Source organism: Gadus macrocephalus, chromosome 18 (genome assembly GCF_031168955.1).
Source record: "Gadus macrocephalus chromosome 18, ASM3116895v1".
Taxonomy (NCBI): Eukaryota; Metazoa; Chordata; class Actinopteri; order Gadiformes; family Gadidae; genus Gadus; species Gadus macrocephalus.
This window is the reverse complement of record NC_082399.1, coordinates 17365611-17388172: the sequence shown is the minus strand read 5'-3', so window position 1 is coordinate 17388172 and position 22562 is coordinate 17365611. Positions and strand designations below refer to the sequence as shown.

Sequence of the window (22562 nt, the reverse complement as noted above, 5' to 3'; positions counted from 1 at the left end):
CATCTGACTGGAAAGAACGTTGAAGCGCCTTTCTATCAAACTGCCGTTTCATAGAGCTCTGAGCAGCAGAGAGCCTCCCCTTAGCGACACTGCAAGCCTCATGCAGCCGCTCTTTAAACCTGCTCACATAGAAAACACATTTTGTTTGGTGTGTGGAGACTCTTCCATAAGCTGCTCCTTTAACCCTCTCAACGGGCCTCCTACTGCATGGCCAAACACCAGTTCAGCTGGGCTAAAACCCAGTGACTCTTGAACTGTTTCTCGGACTGCGAATAGAGCTAGGGAAACACCTTCATCCCAGTCTCTCCGGACAGTACTTGCGCAAAACAGACTTGAAGGTCTGATGCCACCTTTCAAGGGCACCCTGCGACTCAGGGTGATAAGCACTTTCTGGAGAAGATTCTGTGAGAGATGGACAATGATTTTAACACCTGTTCGAATATACCTGAAAGGGAGTTAGTACCTTGATCGGTTTGTACTAACTTAGGCAGTCCAAACGTAGAGAAAAACTTGATCAGGTCTTTTGCTACAGACTGAGATGTTATCTTCCTAAGAGGAATAGTTTCAGGGTACCGTGTAGCTACACACATAATCGTCAACAGGAACTGGTTACCAGACTTTGTTTTCGGCAGGGGACCAACACAATCTACCAGCACGTGCTCAAACGGCTCAGACCAGGCGCCCACAACGTGTGCGTGACTCACAGTTGGTGTGCCGCACCAGTGGGCGTGTGTCTGCGCCCAACACTTCAATTGATTATGCAATAATATCAGTAACTGGATTTAGCAAAAACCGTCCCAGCATGCTTTTAACACGCCCCCCGGGGAGAGGTATGTACTTCGTCCCGCTGCTTACCTCCAACACTAATTAGAACGCTCCCGACACGCTTTTGCCCAAAGTGAATCGCGGGCACAAGGAAAGTTTGAAAATATGATTTTATTTCATTGTTTGATATTATATCTACAGTTTTCCTAAGCAGCTCAGAGGTGAGGCTGGGAACCAGGCATATTGTAGAAACAAAAACCGAGGGCTGGCACTAGGGGGGGCGGGGGGAATTCTCGCAGAATGTGAATTGAAAAAATGTATGCTTGTCTGTCTTTTGAGAAATAAAATATAACAATTCAAAAAGTTATTTAGGCCATTGTTACACGATTAAGATACCATTTACATTCAAAATAATAGGTTACCGATAAATGTATGGAACATATTCATTGTCTCTATGACCCTTGAGGAGACTACGACCTCTAGCGAAGCATTTGTCAATCAAGTCAATGTGCACTACTGAGCACCATGAGACACATTGCAACAATGTGCACATAGGTCTGCTAATAATTGGGTTTGTCTTGCATATTTGACAAACTGAACGGGCTGAATAAGTCATGAGCATCTGGTAATGGCATGATCAAATCTACGAGTTCAGGAGAAACCCCTTTTATGTTCTTTATATAATATAAGGATAACTTCTTAGTAATGTGACACAAGAACGCAGGTCGAGACGTTGATATCCGTTTTAACTCGGATGTACCAGCACCAGGTTCCGTAGAGCGCCCCCTGAGGCATGGGAATAGCAATGCAACTATCCATATCATACATAACATTTCCTCCCAACTTAATAAGGTTGTTATAACTACGGTCTCTTCAGCAATACAGTTGGAACTGAAATAAGCAATAGCATTACAATGCATTAGAACTTAATAATAAAAATAATAATCTTTAGGAGAGAACAGTCTCGTAGGCAACTTTGTGTTATTGTTTGAAAGTCTATGTTGCTTCATGGATCTGTGAATGAGAAGAAGAAAAAACGCTATAGATGACAGCAGATAACTGTGCTTGAACAAGCGATTCTATCTTTACGAAGGGTAGTGCTGCACGGAACCAAAAGAACATGATGAGTTGTATCACGAGGAATAGCACGAAGGCATGAAACAGGACATAAGGGTCGAAGTCAAGGGCTGACTTAGTATGTGTGGAAACAAGTCTCTGTGTCTTTGTTAACGATGTGTTGACAAAGGGCCCAACATGAAGACCACCCCTCTGAGAATTAGGCCTTCACGCTTCAAATCAAAACCCGGGCACAAGCCTTTAAAGCAAATTTCTAAACTAAATTTCTATCCTTGCCCGATAGCATTTTCATCTGGTTTGGCCGTAGGCTTCAAAATAATTGGCTTGCTGAACTGCCAAACACACTTTGACAGGACGGAGGGGAAGGTGAATATCCAAACAGGTATCGTCGTGTTTGACTTCATGTTTGTGTTTTAACTCATGCAGCCTTTAATCGGCAGGTTATATGTTTTCTTCAAAGATCTTCTGAGTTCATCTTTCAGATGAAGATCGACCTTCTAAAAAGTAGGTGGCAAGTCCGGCTGTGCTGAGTGTACATTACTGGTGAGAAGATCTTTAGCTAAATCCGGTTGGATCTGCTGTTACAGCGCGATTAATCGCTTGATGTGTTTGGCAGTGGATGTGTTGATCATTTGTTAAATCAAGGACTTTTTCTCGCCAGATATTGACTGAGCTTGTTAGCGCTCGGCTGAACACAGAGAAGACGGCATGGTTCTGTTTGACCAAGCTTTACGCCCGCCAAGCTCGGAGATTACTGCATTCTTCTTTGATACCGTTTTTGTCCCTAAACGCCTCAACAGGGCTTTGTTGGCCTGAGAGTCTATGTGAATACACACGCGTTTGCCAAATCCAACGCAAAAAACTCACATTAATATAAAGAAAGGTATATGGTGTGTGTTTGTGTGTGTGTGTGTGTGTGTGTGTGTGTGTGTGTGTGTGTGTGTTTGTGTAACCGAGAGACAGAGAGCTAGAGACACACACAAAATGAAGAAGACAAAGAGAGAAGGTAAGAGGGAGGGTTGTGAGAGGAGGGCATTCAAACACAAGAGGTGGTTGAAGCCACTTTGGCGTGTTTTGTCCCTGTAACCAAAAGAGTCGGGCAAGAGACCTTACACTAGACAGAGAGACAATTTCAATACCATCTCTGTGTTTCCATGGCAACCAGACAACTAGTGTAGCTAGGAGGTGATGTGGGTTAAAAATGGACTGGATCTCGCATTGGGTGATATAACTGTGTGTATAAGTGTGTCTAAAATTATTTTTTATCTTCCTTTGAAGGACTTAGACGTAAACGTGCTACATGGTGGCTGCACGTACTGTGGCGGACGGCAGGGAGCAGTAAGGGGAGGAGACATTGAGCCCTCTAGCCCCAACCCCAAACCTTATATAGGCTTCCTTCTTTAACGAGGCCAACCTGTGGATTGTTCCACAGGCAGTGATGGGGATGAAGAGGAGAGCAGGCAGCAGCATCTGTACGACTGCCTAGAGAAAACATGTTGGTCATCCAAGAGAGCTGAAGAATTAGAGAGTGACATCAACTCCCCCCCCTGCTCCCTAATAAACAAGGATTGCCTTTGATGCTATAGCAAAAAATAAGAAGTAAGTAGATTACACACACACACGCGCAGACAAACACGGACACAATGAAAAGAAACCAAAAAGAAAGATGGTTGAAAGCTCATCTCTCTTCTCATCTGCACAAAGACACAAATGCACACGGATGCAGAAAGCAGGACTTTTATACATAACAAGTAGAGGCCACGTTTATGATGAACAGATGGTCAAGAGATTTTTTGTCCCAAAAATACATTAGGAATTCATTACAAAATCTCTGCTAGTCTGCGTCTATTGAAAAGTTGTTCACATTTCTAAGCATCTCTCCTTCACACATGTTTTGTAATCCTAATGACCGAATCAGCATGAATCAGCTTCAAACATGTTTACCATGTCCTTTACATGGAAGCGGAGAAGGGAGACTTAAAACTCAAGAGCAGAGGTGTTCGCCCAATCTCAGTATAGAACTGATCCCAGGGCAGCTAAAACTCTCTTGGTCAAACGCAAACAGTAGCCGTAACGTAGGCAAACCTTAACTGATTGTATAATGAAACATCATTAAAAACATTGGATATTAAATGTTATTGGGACGAAGTGGGTTAGTCAATATAGTCTTCCAAGACAATTCACAGCATGTCTTTTATTTTGCTCAATTGGTTAGGAGGGACCTGCCAATACATCTAGTCTAAGAACTTTTACACCAACTCTATCATTAAGCCTTGGTTTGGTTTGAGTCCAACAGGCTTCCTGCCTTTTAAGTGCAAGTCATTTGATTGCACCTGTTTCCTTACTTGGATTGATAAAATAATGAATGTTGAGTGATCAAATGTCGAAAATGTATTCAATTTATTATAGATTGCCTTTGGCAAAATGTTAAAGTTTTTTGTGGATTGCAGCTGTTTATTGCTACATGGAGAGGAGAGGGAACCGCAACATGGATTTATTTTTAATCTCAGACCTTGTTTGCAAACTCACAAAATAAAATAACAAGTTGGGAAGGTTGTAAAAGATCAACTCAACAAAAGGTTTTGAAAAGCTTATGGAAAGAAAAACAGCACATGCTTTAAAATAATGATCGACCTCGAAGAGTTGCCCTTCTCTAAGCCAAACTCATTCCAGAACATTCTTGACTATCAAAACAAACACGACTGGACCAAGCCAGCCTATATCGAACAAAACCACATTGTACAGGCCAAACCCGATTGGGTAACCAAATCAGTTCCTACTGGACAGAACCAGATTTTACCCAAATTAACCAGATCTTGACGTGCTGGAACACAAAAATTATATTATAATTTAGACAGTGTATACGCTATGACAATTTGCAGCCAAAAAATAACAACAGTCCAACACAGTGGCTTTCAACAGAAGGAAATTGTGTTTTAATCGTTATCGGTAAATCATGCTTGTTGTGAAGCAGCAGCTTAACAGAATTCCATCGATTGACAGTTGAACTCCAGAGAAACCGTCCACATTAATAACATACATGTTATATAGTTTTAATGTCAGTTAACCATATCCGCTGTAGATCTCATCGCAAGCATATTGCAGTCAACTAAAGGAACAGATACAAGTGGATTGAGTGGATATGGATTATAACCACTAATTGACTGGAAGGGACGGGGATTGAACCGGCAACCTAGTGATCACTTGACTGTCTTTCTGACACTCCGAACTTGTAGCGTTAGCCATACTTGATATTGCATATAGTTATTTTGATGAACAGCATTTGTGTGGGGACAAAAACATACACGCCGTAGTTATTAGTACAATTAAGGATTTCTAGCAGCACAGTTTTATTAAACAAGACAGAGAAGTTGCGGATCAAAAAGGAAGGGATAGGTTTAATGGCTGTAGCAGGCAATGAGCCATACAATTATTGCATATACGTCATAATAAACATTTAAACATTAAGGGTCAGTTCTTTAATCACACCACAACGCTCGCTAAGCTCCTTTTGTTTGAGCTCCAAAAACGATTCTGTTTTGAAATCACAAATCGATTACAGTTAAAAGGATAGCCATACAACATTTGAAACTGTTAAAGTATTTCACCAAGTGGTATCAATGGATCCTCATCCCCCCTAACACCCTCGAGCTTCACATCGTTACTTAAACGATTTTATCTGGTGTGTTGGCATGACATACCTGTCTGTTCTCCCTCCTTACCATATTTAACTAGTAAGAGCTAACCTTTCAGTAGTACGCAACTGCATAACATTGCTTTTGGTCAGACTCGCATTTTGGGTGAGATTTTATGAACACGATTATAGTGATTGTAGGTGTGACACCAATTTGTTCAAATAGGACAGTGTATCTTTAATTAAATGTGATGATTAAAACCAAACTTTTCAAAAGCTTAAAAGCAACACTTCTCTCAACAAGTTTCTTAACAGCACAACATTGTAAATAAATAAACAAAATATAAATTACACAATTTAACTTAAAATTAATGGATGAGGAAACAACACTTTTAAATAGGCTACAATTTGTTATACCCATAAGTATTATCAAACATTAAATTACATGTACAGATGGAGAAAAGCTCTTTCTCGACAGCATTTCAGAATGCAATTCAACTTCCGTTTGACCGTGTTCTCCCGACCTCGTACGGATCGGTGGACACACAGCAGGGATCGGATTTCTTCATGTTAAGGTGCCTTTTTCCGAATTATAAATAATAAACAGAAGTGACTCCAAAAGCTCATGGAAACACGTACAAGTACAGATGCAGATATATACATACAAAGATGTGTTCCTGCCTTCGTCTCAAAGCTTATAACCCCTTCAACAATCCAGTGGCTCCTCCCAGTGTGAGCTCCTCCCAACATTACCTCCATGGTCGTTCAAGTGACGGACAGACGGACAGACCAATCAGGGTTGAGCGTTGTGAGTACATGTGTATAGCAGCAAGGGGTCGGACCCACAGTCACATAGATATATAATATTGATAATAATAATACATTCGATTTATATAGCGCTTTTTAGGGTCTCAAAGACGCTTTACAGAGCGAACCCAAAAATAAATCATTCAATAAGAAAGTATATTAGTAAGAAAAAGGGATTTTAATCACAATGAGACTTTTACCTGGTTAAATAAAGGTTAAATAAAAAGTAAAACAAGATAAGAAAGGAGGAAAGGGGAGGGAACGAAAGGAAGTTCTGTGGTGAAAGCGTTCTTAAGAAGGGTTAAAAAAAAAAAAACAGTGAAAGAACAAAAAGGTAAAAAAATATACAACTCATAAATAAATATTAATTAAAGAGGTGGGTTTTGAGGGTTTAACTGAAGGGAGTGTTTTGGCCGGTCGGTTGTGGTCGGGGAGGGAGTTCCAGAGGGAGTGTGAGAGAAGGCCCTGTAACCCCAGGTGCAGAGCTTGGTCTTGGGGGTTCTGAGTGTGTGTGTGTCCGTAGACCTGAGGCAATGGGTGGAAGTGTGGAGGTGGAGGAGGTCGGAGAGGTAGGGAGGGGCCAGGTTATTTAGGACTTTATAGGTGGTGAGTCGTACCTTGAAATTAATCCTAAATTGAAATGGGAGCCAGTGGAGGTTGTGGAGGCCTGGGCTGAGGTGATCTCGGCGGCGGGTTGAGGTGAGCGTGCGGGGAACTTCTGGACGTACTGAAGTTTATGGAGGATTGTGTTAGGTGAGCCATAGAGGATGCTGTGGCAGCCGTAGAGTCTGGAAGTTATGAGTACGTGGTTTGAACTCATATGTCGGGATTGGTTGTTGTTGGCCATGCTGACTGTGAAGTTGCCATGGGTGGGGGGGGAACAGAGAGTTTAGGCGGGGAGGTGGGTTGTAGAAAGAATGAAGACAAAGAATAGCTTAACCGGTTAGCTAGAGGACTGGGACAAACAGTTGAGGAGGGTCAGGCCCGCTAACAGGGAGGCGATCAGGCATGAAAGACGGACAAGATCACAGGATTGGTCCTTGGTTCTTTTGCTGGGGAAGTTGCAAGGAGCCAGCCAATGGGGGAGCGGCTCTGACTTTGGCCCCAGAAGCAGCGCTGTGGTCTGCATGGTGGGGCGCCAAGGGCTGCCTGAGAGCCCTGGGCCGGGGTTTGGGGGTGCGGGTGGGACTCGGCGGGGTGCTGGCCATGCTGGGGTAGACCGCTGGGCTGGCTGGGGTAAGCGTAGCGGCGGAGGAGGAGGAGAGGGGGATCTTGGAGGTGAGGAAAGGGAGGTGGCGCAGTTTGTCGGATGGCAGGAGGGATTGCCCTCCTCGTGCGCCTCCTTTCTCCTCCTTCCCCGGCTGCTTGTGTCTCCTCCTCCCCTCCGGCGTCGGCTCAAAGGCCTCGCCCTTCTCCTCCTCGGACCCCCTCCTCGTAGCGCTCACTCCTCTTTTCAGAACCCTCCCCCTCTCCTCTCCCTGCACGCTCCTCTCCGACGCATTGCCGCCGTCCATGGGAGGAGGAGGAGGAGGAGGAAGAGGAGGAGACGGGCTGGGGCCAGCGTGAGCGGGGGTGGCGGGCCGTTCCAGAGTGTCGTTGCTTGAAAGAGTCAGGCGGTGTTGGAGTACCACGGGGGAGGTGGGTTCAGCGGGGGGGGGCGCCCGGCGGGCCAGGCCGGGGGCTGTCCGGGTCAGTTGGCCCTGATGGTCCAGCTGGATATGGGACGGTAGTACCTGAGGCTGAATGATGGAGGGAGAGAGAGACAGACAGAGAGAGAGAGAGACAGACAGAGAGAGAGAGACAGAGAGAGAGAGACAGAGAGAGCAGTGACGTTAGTGTTTAGTTTGATTCCAATGGCTCAACAAAATCAGCTCTCCGTGGAGTCCACAGGTCCAAGGAGGTCTCTACCATCTTCTGAGGGTCCCATCAAGTGACTCTGCTTATAAACTGACCTGACCTCGCCTCAGATACACATCGATAAATGTGCAGTATGAATAAAATGACACAGGCAGCCCGGTCGGAGGCGATGTGCGGACGGAGAGAGAAAGGGAGAGGCAGATATTAAAAAGAAGATGAGAGACGGCAGACAGGAGAGGGAGAGCAGGACACAGACAGAGAAAAAAAATAAAACGGCAAGAGAGAGACTGATGCATATTTTAGAGAGACCAGAGGGGTGGAGAGAGCATGAAAGACGGGAGAAGAACTGAGGGAGAATAAAGAGCGGGACACAGGGACACAGAGGGAGGGAGGGAGAGACAGGGGAGGGAAACAGGGGAGGGCAGAGGTGATGAATGGGGATGGACAGAGCAGATGAAGAGATGGTAAAGAAACAGACTGAAATAAAATCAGCAGAGAGATGTGGAGAGAGGGAGTAGGAAGAGAGGAGAGACACAGTTATTCTCTCAGATGACACATCATTTTGGAGGCGAACAGGCCAGAGGAGACACAGGAAAGATGCCCTTTATAAGGGCTGCTTTGATCTGTGTGTGTGTGTGTGTGCGTGTGTGTGTGTGTGTGTGTGTAGATACGATTGTGTGTACACATGTGGATATTAGTGTGTGTTTGTGTGTCTATGTGTTGATATTAGTGTGTGACTTTGCATGTGTGTATATTAGTGTGTGTGTGTGTGTGTGTGTGTGTGTGTGTGTGTGTCTGCTTCCGTGCTGCTGCAGTTTGATCTGCCGCTCTGCGTGTGTGTCCTTGTGTGCACCTGTGTTGGTGCGTGTTAACCGACAACTTTGGCAAGCTCATTAAATCCTCCCCCAACACACACACACACACACACACACACACACACACACACACACACACACACACACACACACACACAGAGAGTGGAACAACATCAATACGGCCTCCCGCCTCTAGCCTCCACACGCCCAGACCCTGCTTGTCCCACAACACACCACCACATAACCCACTTCACATTACCCAGAATCCTCAGTCTGGGCCTACATGGTTGTTGAATACTAAACGCGTACAAAATAAAGCATCTTATCCAAACGACCGATCTGGGAGCTTATGTAAAATAAGTTATGAACCACAGTAATGTATGTTGTATAATGGGTGGCAGGTAAGGTTTAAGAGCTTGATTTGAGCATAATTTGTCAGGAATGAAAGAGCCATCTCAGTTAGTGCTGTGAAATGCTGTGTGAGTATATCTGTTGTAGTTCACTTCGAGCCTTTCGATATTATACATATACAGATACTGGCTCATTCTGGACCAATCAAGGCGTCTCCTCACGGATCGGTTGGGGGATTTCATCTTGCCTGTCAATAACATATGTGAATGCAGCAGTTGGGGGCGCTCATTAGGCCCCTAAGACATTTATTTACATGAAAATCTTCGACACTCTAAACATATATATACATGTATAAGATGAACGGATATGATGAATGTTAAAGAAGGTATAAAAATAGATATGTTGCTGAAACATGATGTATGTTAATGAAGATATAAACATATATATGATGAACGTAAATGATGTATGTTAATGAAGATATAAACATATATATGATGAACGTAAATGATGCATGTTAATGAAGGTATGAACACATACATTTATGAAGGTATACAATGTATGGTAATGAAGGTATAAACAGATATTTGATGAACATATAAGATGTATGTTAATGAAGGTTTGACATTGGTATCCATTGATGAAAGTATATATAATGCATGCTAGTAAATATGATACATATGTTGATGAATGTATTTAATGGGCCTAAATAAACGTATGATATATAGATGTTGATGAATGTATAAAATGTATTTGAATACATACGTTGTCAAGAGAGTGTATGACATGAATGTGAATAAAATAAACAAGATGAACTGATCACAAGACTTCATGAATATCGGTTTGGACACATGGGTCAGGATGACGTGTGTGTGTGTGTGCGTGTGCGTGTGTGTGTGCCCGTGTCTATGCTGTGTGCAGCTACTGTTTGTATGGTTCCTCCTGCATTTGTTTGTTTCAGATAATTATACAACCGACACGTCTATTACCGACTATTTAATAACATCTATAATGTCATATCTAACTGACACGTTAAGCGCCAGGAACACACACAATGTGTGTGATAATAATCACAGTTATTGAATTTGTCAAAAAACACACACGCATGCACTTGTGGACAGCTATTCACATTTTATGGAGGGGTCAGCGGAGACGCATGCAGTGAAAATATACTAAGAAGACATTTGCGTCATCAGTGGTACACAGTGGTCCACAGATGGTTTATTATAGTCCTGCCTCGACATTTGGAATGATTATGGCGCTGCATTGTATATTCCCCAGCATTATTGTACTTTATCTCTATCTGCGGGCCGCTCAAATTGTTGGCTTTAAAGCCCATTTTTCGGGGGCAGTTTGCTTAATGCGCCGAGAAAACCTAGTCCAACGGAAGATACAAGCAGGCGTTCATTCCCATTGAGAGGCGCCTTTTGGTGGTGCACAGTGGCACCTGGTGGCAGTACTGCAGTCGGTCTGTGCGTCTAAATGATTTATGTCAACCCATCTGCCTGGGCATCTGTCTGTCTGGCTGCTCGATTCTCGAATCATCTACTTGAACCCTTGTCCATTTGACTGTCTATCCTCCTGTGTGTGTTCGCACGCGCGCGTGTGCGCGTGTGTGTGTGTATCTGTGTCTGTCTGTGTATGTGTCTGTGTGACTGATTGTGTGTCTGTCTGAGTATGTGTGTCGGTCTGTCGGTCTGTCTTTGGCTGTCTGCCGTGTGTTTTATCTGTGCGTGTCTGTCTGTGCATGAACAAGTAAAGTAGGTGGGAGGTTGGGTGTGACTGTTTTGTTCTCTCTTTCATTCTGTCTTCCTCCCTTTGTCCCTGTTCTGTCCTCTAACCCCTCCTTCATCATGAATAAGAGATGAGGGAGGGGGGGATAATGTTATACACCGAATGACTCAGCACGCGAGAGGGTGAGGGGAGAGAGACATAAGGTAGGGCAGAGAGAGTGAGAGACAGAAGTTGGACGGTAGAGAGAGAGAGAGAGAGACAGAGACATACTAAGTGTGAGGAGAAGGACAGAATAGAGAGTAGAAAGAAAGAGGACAAACAGCAAGCTAAAGGTTATCAAATGATACGGCTGGAAGACGGAGAGAGAGGAAAGAAGGGACGAGAAAGAGAAAAGGAGTAATGGCTGGCAGGTGCTTTGAAGGAGGGATTCACCTTCGCCGGCTGTCTTTGGCTGTGTGTGTGTGTGTGTGTGTGTGTGTGTGTGTGTGTGTGTGTATGTGCCTTAGAATACGGACATTTCCAGAATGTACCGTCTCGTTGGAAATCTGATTTTTTAACAGGTTTTCTCGCCTTACGAAACGCACAAACTAGCCCTGAACGCAAACCCAGTTAAGCTCTCAAGCTAAATTTACTGATGTCCCAATAAAGACAAGCCTTAACTTAACCTCCCAGTGTAACCCTTCAAAATCCATTGGACATCAACTTAACGTTGAGCAGTAGTTTAGGTGATGCATACACAGTAGTATCAGTGTAAACCATGTACAATAACTACTGAGTAAACTGCAGTGTAGATAACGTCACTGTAATCAAGTGCTCACAAACTAGTCTGAGATCTGTTAGTGTCCGTTTGTGTCTAAAAAGTCTGTTTACCACTGCACCGGAACAAGGGTACAGGGACGAAGTGCTAAGACACAGCAAGTATCAGAGAGGGTACATGCAGTAGGTTGGCATCATTGTCCTGTAAAACATTTTAAATAGTAGAAATACTTAAAATACACTATAGTTTATATAAATTGAAGCTTTTAATCCAAAAAATGCTATGTGGGATCCAAACTGATCTTATTAAGACTCTAGTTTAGGGCATCGATTCCCAACCCCAGGTCCCTGGACCGGAGCCGGGCCGTGGACCTGTCAGAACCGGGCCTTGAAATATTTCCTTAAAAAAATATTGATTTTCTTGTTTCTTTTATCAAAAAAAGTATTTTATATTATTGCATTGTTGAAGGCAGCATAAGGCTCAAGCATTTAATTTCTGTTGCTATAATTGTTTAATTGAATATGACAAATAAACCATCTTGAATAACAGCCACATCCTTTGTTTAGAAATGATGCATCTTACAATGAAGACATTAATATTTATTTGGTCATCCAAATGTTTTTATGAATATGCCGGTCTATGGAACAAAAAAGGTTGTGAAGCCCTGCTCTAGACGACTGGACGAACCCTACTGAGGATCACTACATATCCAAGTTCACTTCTGAGTTCACTTTATACAGGAATGTACACAACATGTTTATGGTAAAAACGGTTGTAACTAACTGTAGGGGAGAGGGGTGTGTGGGGGAGAGGGGTGTCGTTGGGCGAGGGGTGTGTTTGAAAGAGGGGCGTGTGAGGGATAGAGGGTTGTGTTTGAGAGAGGGGTGTGTTTGAGAGAGGGGTGTGTTTGAGAGAGGGGTGTGTGAGGGATAGAGGGTTGTGTTTGAGAGAGGGGTGTGTTTGAGAGAGGGGTGTGTTTGAGAGAGGGGTGTGTGAGGGATAGAGGGTTGTGTTTGAGAGAGGGGTGTGTTTGAGAGAGGGGTGTGTTGGAGATAGGGGTGTGTGTGGGAGAGCGGGGTGTGTGTTGGAGAGAGGGGTGTGGGGGAGAGAGGGGTGTGTGTTGGAGAGAGGGGTGTGGGGGAGAGAGGGGTGTGTGTGTGTCGTAGAGGGCTGTATTTGGGGGAGAGTGGTGTGTGGGAGAGAGGGGTGTGTGTTGGTGAGGTGTGTCTGTAGGGGGGAGAGGGTTGTGTGGAAGGGGAGGGGTGCGGCGGAGGAAGAGTATACAACGAGAGGAGGACGAGGAGGAGGAAGACATTTTGAAAAGGTTCCACCATACCATGCTTTGTCACTGAAGTAATGCACTAGCGTTTCCACTCCTTGCCAAGGCAGGGTTAAAGGAGGCAGAGGGAGAGAAGGGGAGAGAGGGGGAGACGGGGGGGGGGGGTGATGGGGGAGAGAGGGGACAGGAGTGGTGGTTAGAGGAAACAACATCAGTGTTATTCAGACAGAGTATGCACAGACACACACACACACACACACACACACACACACACACACACACACACACACACACTGAGGTGGTTTGGTTGTAAACAGACGAAAGCTGCGAGGGTGCTGAAAGTGAGGCATTGTGTCCGTCTTACATCTGTAAACATACAGATGGATGAAAAACAGGTGGACAGTCAGATAAGCCAGTGGAACGACAGACAGAGAGGAGCACAGACACATTGACAGAGATACAGACAGACATTTAAATAGAAGATTAGGTGTTGAGGAAATGAATGCCGAGAAGAAAAACTAAGACCGAACAAAGATAATGGAGATGGATGAGCAGAATCAAAAGCATTGTTTATTTATTGTGCTTCCACTTACAGGGGGCGGGATAAGTCAGGAAGGTTTGATAACCGTTGTGTTAGAACCGTTGAAACATGTATACTAAACATGTGTAATAATTGTCTGGGCTTTTTTATGAACGAATGATTCATACACTCAGTGAGTGTATATCATTTGTTCATAAAAAATAATGCCCAGACAATTATGAAAAACAAAAACCAACGAAAGCGCCGGACATGTGAGATAAGAGGGAGATATATTAATATCTGAAATCAGAAGATGAATATAACCAATTGCTGAACTGAGGACCAGCTGATGTGGTGAAACATGTGTACTTATTACCAAATGAAAGGACGAAATGTCTATTGTGGGACTTTAAGCTTTGCCCTGAAAAGTGTCACTTAGCTAATATACTTTATACAACATAATCCCATTCAGAAGCTAATGGAAGCACACAGTCAAACAGGAAGAGGACAACCTTCAAAATAAAGGCCCCGGCAGCGGTACTCTCAACAGCAATACCGCCCGCAGAGAGATTAATGAGAAAGGGGCTTTTAGCGAATTACAAAGATGGAAATCCTTTGATATTTATTCAAAGCTTGGTGTCCCCTTGTGGTTGAAAGCGGTGAAAAGCCCACGTCTGGCTCAGATTCTCTAGTTGATTTCGTGTTTGCTATCTTATTTTTAGCTAAATAACTTTGTCACTCTTAAAAAAGTCTCTCGTGAAGTAAACAGATTTACCTTTTTTTCTTTTTTCAATAATTGTTTAAGGGGGAGACTGAATGCTTAACCATCCCAAACGACAGAAAATGAAGTTGTTGACAGAATCTATGCAACACAACTCGTAAAGAACTCAAAGAGACGAACACAAGAATGAGATGAACAGGAACAGAGAGAACACAGATACAGAGATAGGACACAGCCAATGAAACACTCTGAATTAATGGTCCTCAAAGTGGAGAACGTGTAATGCATTGCTCCATGCTATTTAGTTGAACTACTTCGAGGGATAGTGGCATAACTTGAGGAAGAGGAAGGGATGGAGGGAGCGCGAGAGGGAGTGGCATGGTAATGAGCACATCATTGAATTGTGGGGTTTCGTAGCAGAAATGAGTGGGGCGTTGGACGAATAACATCCTTTGTTTTTCCCTAAGTGGGTTCTGTGATTTTAATTTTTTTTAACACAAGATCAGGTCATCATTAAAAACAGGATGCAGAGTCTCTCTCTCGCTCTGGATAAGAAGACTATGATGGTAGCATCAGATATGAAAATGATGATGATAAAGGGGAAAATGGATGTTAGGATTCACCATCTCCCCCGAGAGGAGGGTGGTGAAGGCGAGCATTTAGCGGTTCATGGAGGTATGGGGGGTATTAGGGAAGGGCACCAATAAGAGACTCACTCTGTGGACCGCAGTGGGGGACGCACGGTCGCTGCCTCCCCCTGTAGGGTCTGGAGCGCTGGTACTGCCACGGAGGAGAGAGGAAAGGAACGGGAGGAGAGCCCTGGAGAGACAGAGAGAGACAGAGACAGAGACAGAGAGAGAGAGAGAGAGAGAGAGAGAGAGAGAGAGAGAGAGAGAGAGAGAGAGAGAAATAATAGGTAACGGTTTAAAAGGTGATGGGTTAAAGGGTCGATAGAACAACTTGGAGAAAGGTGATGAGGTTGGAAACAACACAGGAAACAGGAAACGATAGGATGGAGATGATATGAACCCATGAAATCATGACACACATACATCAAAACTCAGCCTCCCAGAATAGATGCCTCCTGTTTCTCATGTGAGCTTTCTTGTGTGAATGTGCAGGCCATTTTAGTGGGTGTTTGTGGGTGTGGGTGTTTTCTCTTTCACACACACACACACACACACACACACACACACACACACACACACACACACACCATCTTCCACAGTGATAACCTTTGAAAACCGCAGTAGTCAAACAGAAATGCCAAAGCTATCGTGCAACGTCCTGCAACACAAGAGAGAGAACACAGAGAGGGAGAGAGACATCGGGAGACAGAGAGCGAGAGAATAATAAATAAGGAAACCATAAAGAGGAAATGAGCAGGTCATCAAAGAGAGAGAGAGAGAGAGAGAGAGAGAGAGAGAGAGAGAGAGAGAGAGAGAGAGAGAGAGAGAGAGAGAGAGAGAGAGAGAGAGAGAGAGAGAGAGAGAGAGAGAGAGAGAGAGAGAGAGAGAGAGAGAGAGATGTACGAGGCCACAGAACCAAAGCAGTAGGGAGATAACCAGAGGAGGTATGGGAGGATCCAGACAGAGCTGCAGAGAGGCAGCCCGGTGTGTAGAGCGAGGATCAACGTGTGTTGGTTATCTTCACACATGCTGTCGACCGCCGTTAAGAATGAAGAGGGCCGCCCTTGTGCGTGTGTGTGCGTGCAGACGTGGGTAGTGCAGCCCATCCATGCAGGTGAACAACAGAACTGCCTGAGTCGGCCCCGTCGGAGACGACCAAATACTCCACCATGTTCCTCCTTATCTCTCCTTATCTCTCCTCAAACTCCTGCTCCTCTCCCTACCCAGACAAGCTCCTCCACGGTCAAAGGTTTAAGTTAGTGAGAGGAGGGACGGACTTGAGATGAACACACACACACGCTAATCCACTGCCTGTGATTGTTCACGGATGAAGCTGTGATCAATTATGGAGTGTGTGCATGTCTTGAGAGTGAATGAAGGTAAAGGTAAACTGACATGCACTCTGAAGGCGGTTCATGAAGCATCTCTAGAATCCAAGTAAAAATGTAGATATTTGTATGAGAGGGGTCGTGAAGAAGCCACGGGCTCAGTCACCAGGTAAGCCTTCAGTCTCTAGTGGTCTGAGAGCTGAAGAGGCCTCGCCTACAGGCTCAGTCACCAGGTAAGCCTTCAGTCTCTAGTGGTCTGAGAGCTGAAGAGGCCTCGCCTACAGGCTCAGTCCCCAGGTAAGCCTTCAGTCTCTAGTGGTCTGAGAGGTGAAGAGGCCTCGCCTACAGGCTCAGTCACCAGGTAAGCCTTCAGTCTGTATTGGTATGATAGGTGAAGTGGCCAGTGGGCTCAGAGCACCACAAATGTATGGTTCAATGAGGGGATAGTGTTTGCTTTAATATCATGCTGTCTCATAGGGCATAGAATACATTTATTTTCATCAGAACCCCTGAGCTCATTGAGGTCCGAGGTTGAATAAGGGACATAAACCAGACGACTTAGCCCATTATTCTCCCTGTTCGCCATTACCGAGTTTAATTCTAGAGCAGATGTCTCTGATCACATGACTGACAGATTGCGCTCTGATAGGCCGGCAGTCGGCTTAGGCCTGTGTAGGAATGCCCTGCTCCTGCAGAAGGTTATGACAACGTGAATATGAGTAATAAATTACCAGAACTTTGTATCTGAAATAGAGAACATGGATTAGGGAACATGGATTAGTTATTGAAATAGTACAACTTTAAATGCAATCTTTGAATTTATTAGTTTTGAATACACATCTTAGGAATTCAGATGACCTTGTTTTGAAAGCATCATATTTAAATGTTGAATTCAATGATGTTTATATTTCCATTTACAAAATTCAAAGTCTTTTAAGATTGAAAACATGATGGCTTTGATTGGCTTCCATGTGCCTGCCTATAGTGATGTGCATTTACCACTCGTTTAAGTACCCTATATCTTTGAGTAGTTTGTTTGTGCTATGTTTATAAGGCAACCAAATGAAAAGCTATATTTAATAGATTTTTCTGTCCATCTTCAAAATAAATGTCAGATATCAGTCTCGGGGGAAATGCCCCCTGTCCATCATACAATGTTAAAGGTCCCATGGCATGAATATCTCACTTTATGTGGCTAAGTGGCTAAAACTTGCTTTCGGTGTAAAACGAGCAGTAGGTGTTCTGCTCGCCTTTGAAAAAACAGAGGCTCAAGCGCGCTGATTTGGAATGTGGTCCCATATGTCGTCATAAAGTATCTAAGCACCTCCCCTTTCTCTGCATTGGCCGCCCGCCACATGTGTGTGTGTGTGATTACACACCCTGTAACGCAAGTGTTTGCTGTGTTATGGCGCATAACACGTCGGTTCTTTGACGTCTCTTGTATTTCCACAACGAGACTGTAGTTGGGGTTATCTCAGCCATGGTTGAGAAGGAATTGGGGGTAAGGAACTTTTGCTTTGACTCCCTGAGGTACATGAACTGCGACATGCTAGCTGCCGCCGGTCTTCCCGAGGCACCACCGCCCGGCAGCGGGCAGCGGGCCGCAGGCAACGGGCCGCAGGCAGCGCGCGGTTCAGTCTACTTCAGATTGATGTGGAAGTGGAAGAACCAGAGACGTCGGAGAACCCGACAAAGTCGTTTGTGATTCATAATATCGTCTGGAGGCGCACACAACTTTTCACCGTGGTAATATAGATATCTATCTATTGTATGATATTATTTAGATATAGAGCTCCAGGACTGTAACGCAAGTGCTGTACACTTCCTTGTTATTTGGATAACCGTTCTGCTGTTGGTGTTATGGTGCATAACACGTCGGACTCTCGTCTCTGGTATTTCCACAACGAGACTCATAGTGGGGGTTATCTCAGCCATGGTTGAGAATTAATTGGGGGACAGGAACTTTGGCTTTGACTCCCTGAAGTACATGAACCACGACATGGAGGAGAAAGGAATTGTTGGCCGCGAATGTCTCCCGCTTGAGCCCCCATTACCGCTGCCGAGGGACCACCGCCTCGGCGCTGCAGGAGGCGGTGGTGCCTAAGCGCTGACCGCTGACCGAGGTGGAGGTCCCTCGGCAGCGAGGCTCCGGCGGGAAACAACCGCGGTCAACAATCGTGGGCAACAATCCCTTTCTCCTCCATGTCGTGGTTCAGTCTATTTCAGATTGATGTGGACGTGGAAGAACCAGAGACGTCGGAGAGCCCGACGCAGTCGTTCGAGATTCATAATATCGTCTGGAGGCTCACACAGCTTTTGGCCGTGATAATACATATTTTATGATATAGATATCTATGTAAAATATGATATCATTTAGATATAGAGCTCCAGGACTCCTGTGTGTTCTAGAATATTTACAGAACACGGCTAAAGGCTGTGGGCGCCTCGCCATTGCGATACATCCACTGTAAACAGAGCGCATGGTACCGTGGCTGCAAGCTGCTCAGGGCCATTAAACCCCCAATAGCGCCCGTGCCAACATTCAGGAACAGGTGTGAAAGACATTGTTTAAAACGCAACCTTCGCCTTTCTTACTGTAAAACGTTCTGACTGCAGAACACTGTGATTTACGTTGATTTAAATCAATGCTACTCTTAGGCGTGATTTTGACCCTTACGGTCATCCATAATGTGGTGCCAGCGTGTGGTCCCACTCACATTGTGTTCCCTCCAGGGTGTCTGTGAGGCCTGGTGCAGCCATGCCCGCCCTCCGTATGCTACCGTCGTCTGCGTCTGTCCGTCCGTCCGCCTCTCCGTCCCCGTCTCCCGGCAGTGACACATGCTAGTCACCACGGGAACAGTCTGAGTTCAAACACACAAACACACACACATACAATCATTTACTATAACAGAGAACAAAGAAAATGAAAAACACATTTTCTGAATAAAGAGCTGTGATGGTCTGTCTCAGACGTTGGTTGAACTGAGAACAGCCGTCTGGGCTGCCACAAACAACGCTTTTGGACTGGATGTCCTGTGACTCTGACCGGCGTTCCAGCGTACGACTATGTGGAGTGAGTGTCCATGTCATACGCCATGTCCTACTCCGTGTCATACTCCGTGTCCTACTCCGTGTCCTACTCCGTGTCCTACTCTGTGTCCTACTCCATGTCCTACTCCATGTCCTACTCGTGTCTTACTCCATGTCTTCTCCATGTCTTACTACTGTCTAACTCATGTCTTACTCCTGCCTTACTAAACCCCTCTCCATACAGCCTAGAGGTATTCCTCCTCCACTGTTCAGTGTTTAAAGAGACAGTATGTGGTGCTTAATGATATGCTCTGCTTTTTCATTGTAAATAAAATCACACCCTGATAACAAATTGTAATATTCCTCTGTGCTGAATCTTTGAATAATATTATTTAAACTACTTTCACTACAGTTGTACTGAATAAACCCCACTTCTAATTTTGTGCTGCTTTTCAGCATTCTTACCTGGTCATATCATCAAATATTTAAGATATTCACGCAGGAAGGCCATGTTAACTTCAATCTGAACAGCGTGGCATTGTAAATTCATTTCTGACTCCTTTTATGTTTAAATTGGCTATTTCCATTTCACACATAAAGAGGGAGCTGAGAAGAAGAAATATACAAGTTATCATTAAAGAAATAAAGTGAGTTCTTACTTATAGGATGGCTTCTTTTTGATTTAAGCTGGCACAATTCTTGCTAAGGGAAATATCTCTGGCTCTCAATTGTGTCTCCTTAACATAATCTATAAATTGTTTGGGATATGGAAAGATGTATTCCTATTTTCAGACCAACCTGACTGGACGGGGGATTCTAGACATTGTCACTGTCTTGGTTTTCATTGGGATTCACGACTCCTCTGTCATATTTGGCCAATAATCTCTAGATTCATATTTCCTTGTCTTAATCCAAGTTGAGCTTGATCCTGAGTTTCTGCTCACAGCAGAAGTATTTGTTTTTATTTTCTGTTGTGAGATTGACTTCTGTGCTAAATTGGTTTTGGAGTGGCAGTACTTAGATGGATCCTTGCTCTGCTTAGCCCTCTGCTTCTCCACACGACCAGAGGCTGCTGTAGAGGCCAGCCGTTTCCTCACAACCTCTCCTTCAGGGCAGGAAGGATGCATTAAATGTCCATCGTACCCCACATTGTCCACGAGGTGGGAGACCCAGTGTAATGAAAGTCATCCATCTTAAACAAAACACTGGCACTGTCCATTAAAGGCATCAACACATGTCTCCTAAAGGACACCACACATTTCAAAGGTGCTGATTTACAACCTAAAAGGAACCATTTTCATCCGTCACACAAGTTGTCCAAAACAGAAAAATAATCGGTGTGGGCTGTCGGAAAGAACAACGAAACCCATGATCCCCGAAGCTGAATTCTAATTATTCGGCACAATGGAAACTACTCATAAATGCTAAACACAAAACCACAAAAAAAATGAGATTGCAAACCCCAACGAATATGTTTGGGGAGGGAGGGGGAGAGAGAGAGTGATAGAGGCAGGAGAGAGAGACAGAGACAGAGACAAGAGAGAGAGAGATAAACAGTGACAGAGAGGAGATAGACAGGAAAAAGAGACAGAAGAGAGAGAGAGAGCGAGAGAGAGACAGAGAGCAGGAGGGGAGAGAGAGAGAGACAGATACACAGACAGACCTAAAGACAGATAGCGACACCCACCAGTTGCTGTGTTAGCTGCAAAAAATGAGATTGCAAAAAATGAGATTGCAAACCCCAACGAATATGTTTGGGGAGGGAGGGGGAGAGAGAGAGTGATAGAGACAGGAGAGACAGAAGAGAGAGAGAGAGCGAGAGAGAGACAGAGAGCAGGAGGGGAGAGAGAGAGACAGATACACAGAGAGACCTAAAGACAGACAGCGACACCCACCAGTTGCTGTGTTAGCTGTGCGATGGTTTGATCCCTCCTCCTCACGTCCTGCCTTAGCTGCTGCACCTCGCAAAACAGCTCTGCCACCTACACACACACACACACACACACACACACACACACACACACACACACACACACACACACACACACACACACACACACACACACACAAACACACACACACACACACACACACACACACACACACACACACACACACACAAACATAATCCTAGACACTTAGAAGTTTGTTACTAAAAAAGCCAGTAAACCCAAAACCATATGTTCTTTGTTTTAAACGTGGTAATTTGTTTGTATATCATGATCGTATAATGCTATGGTGTGTGGCGCATTTCATATATGTGGTTTTAACATCATAGACAACAATGGTACTAGAAAACTCTCACAAAGTTGGCGTGGGTCGTAACCATGGGGATAACATTCTTTCATAAACTCTCAGAACATTTATGCTAAATCTCAGTTTTTGAATTCCAGCTGAAACTGTGGGTTCAATGGTTCTTTTAGGGTTAACAACAATCCTTCCCTCATTTCATTTGACTTGCATCATCTAAGAGATAACACACACGCATACACACTAACGGACAGATAGATCGGTAGGGATTTAGGAAGAGGGGGATTTTATTGAGTCTGAGAGAGTGATAGATTGTTTATCTCTCTGTCCCTCCCACTGCTTATTGAGAATGTTTAATTATGAAGAACAGACATGTTAGGACTCAGGATGTGCAAAATGAGGAGAGATTTCAGCAAGATAGACAAGAAAGAAAAGAAGATCAAAGAAGAGAGAAAAAGAGGGAGGAAAGAGAAATTAGAAAGATGGAAGATAAAGATCTGAGCGAGAAAAGAGAGGAGGGGAGAGAGAAAGGTATCCCATCACAGGTTTAATCACACACCTGTTTGTTGAGGGGCTGCTCCTCTGAGCTGTTGGAGTCCTCTGGGCTAAGGGTGTCTGTGGTCAGGGTGTCCTCTAGATCCTCCTCCTCACCCCCTCCCTCCTGCACACACACACACACACACACACACACACACACACACACACACACACACACACACACACACACACACACACACACACACACACACACACACACACACACAAAATTGTGCATAGCGATTGTGTGCAATCAGTTTGACAAGGTAGAGATGTGTTGTTTACTTTGATCCCCCTGTTTGCTGGTGCGTTGGTCATAACATCAGTCCAGAAAATGCTTTGATACTTTAAACTATTAACTGTGATAAAGGGCCTGTTTACATCATGATGCAGACAGACAGACCGACAGACAGACAATTCAACTCAATGATTCTGAAATGTATGGTGAAACGATGTGGGTTCGTCCATCCTCTG

At 44.5% G+C, this 22562-nt stretch overlaps 1 protein-coding gene across 4 annotated transcripts in view; it reads right to left on the bottom strand.

The window, feature by feature from the left end:
• Positions 1-4755: 4755 nt before the first annotated feature.
• Positions 4756-22562, bottom strand: part of LOC132446483 (serine-rich coiled-coil domain-containing protein 2-like) — a 47235-nt gene continuing 29428 nt past the window's right edge. Inside the window, exons 12-17 of one of the 4 annotated variants that reach the window (XM_060036800.1) lie at positions 22111-22212; positions 21197-21283; positions 18989-19132; positions 15031-15133; positions 13131-13170; positions 7829-8022 (exon numbers count right to left, since the gene is read on the bottom strand). In XM_060036800.1, the coding sequence (XP_059892783.1) occupies positions 7974-8022; positions 13131-13170; positions 15031-15133; positions 18989-19132; positions 21197-21283; positions 22111-22212 (525 nt within the window). In that variant the 3' untranslated portion in view covers positions 7829-7973. Of the gene's footprint in view, positions 8023-13130; positions 13171-15030; positions 15134-18988; positions 19133-20318; positions 20407-21196; positions 21284-22110; positions 22213-22562 lie in introns of those variants that run through there. The other 3 variants (XM_060036799.1, XM_060036798.1, XR_009522870.1) reach the window with 3 other exon arrangements.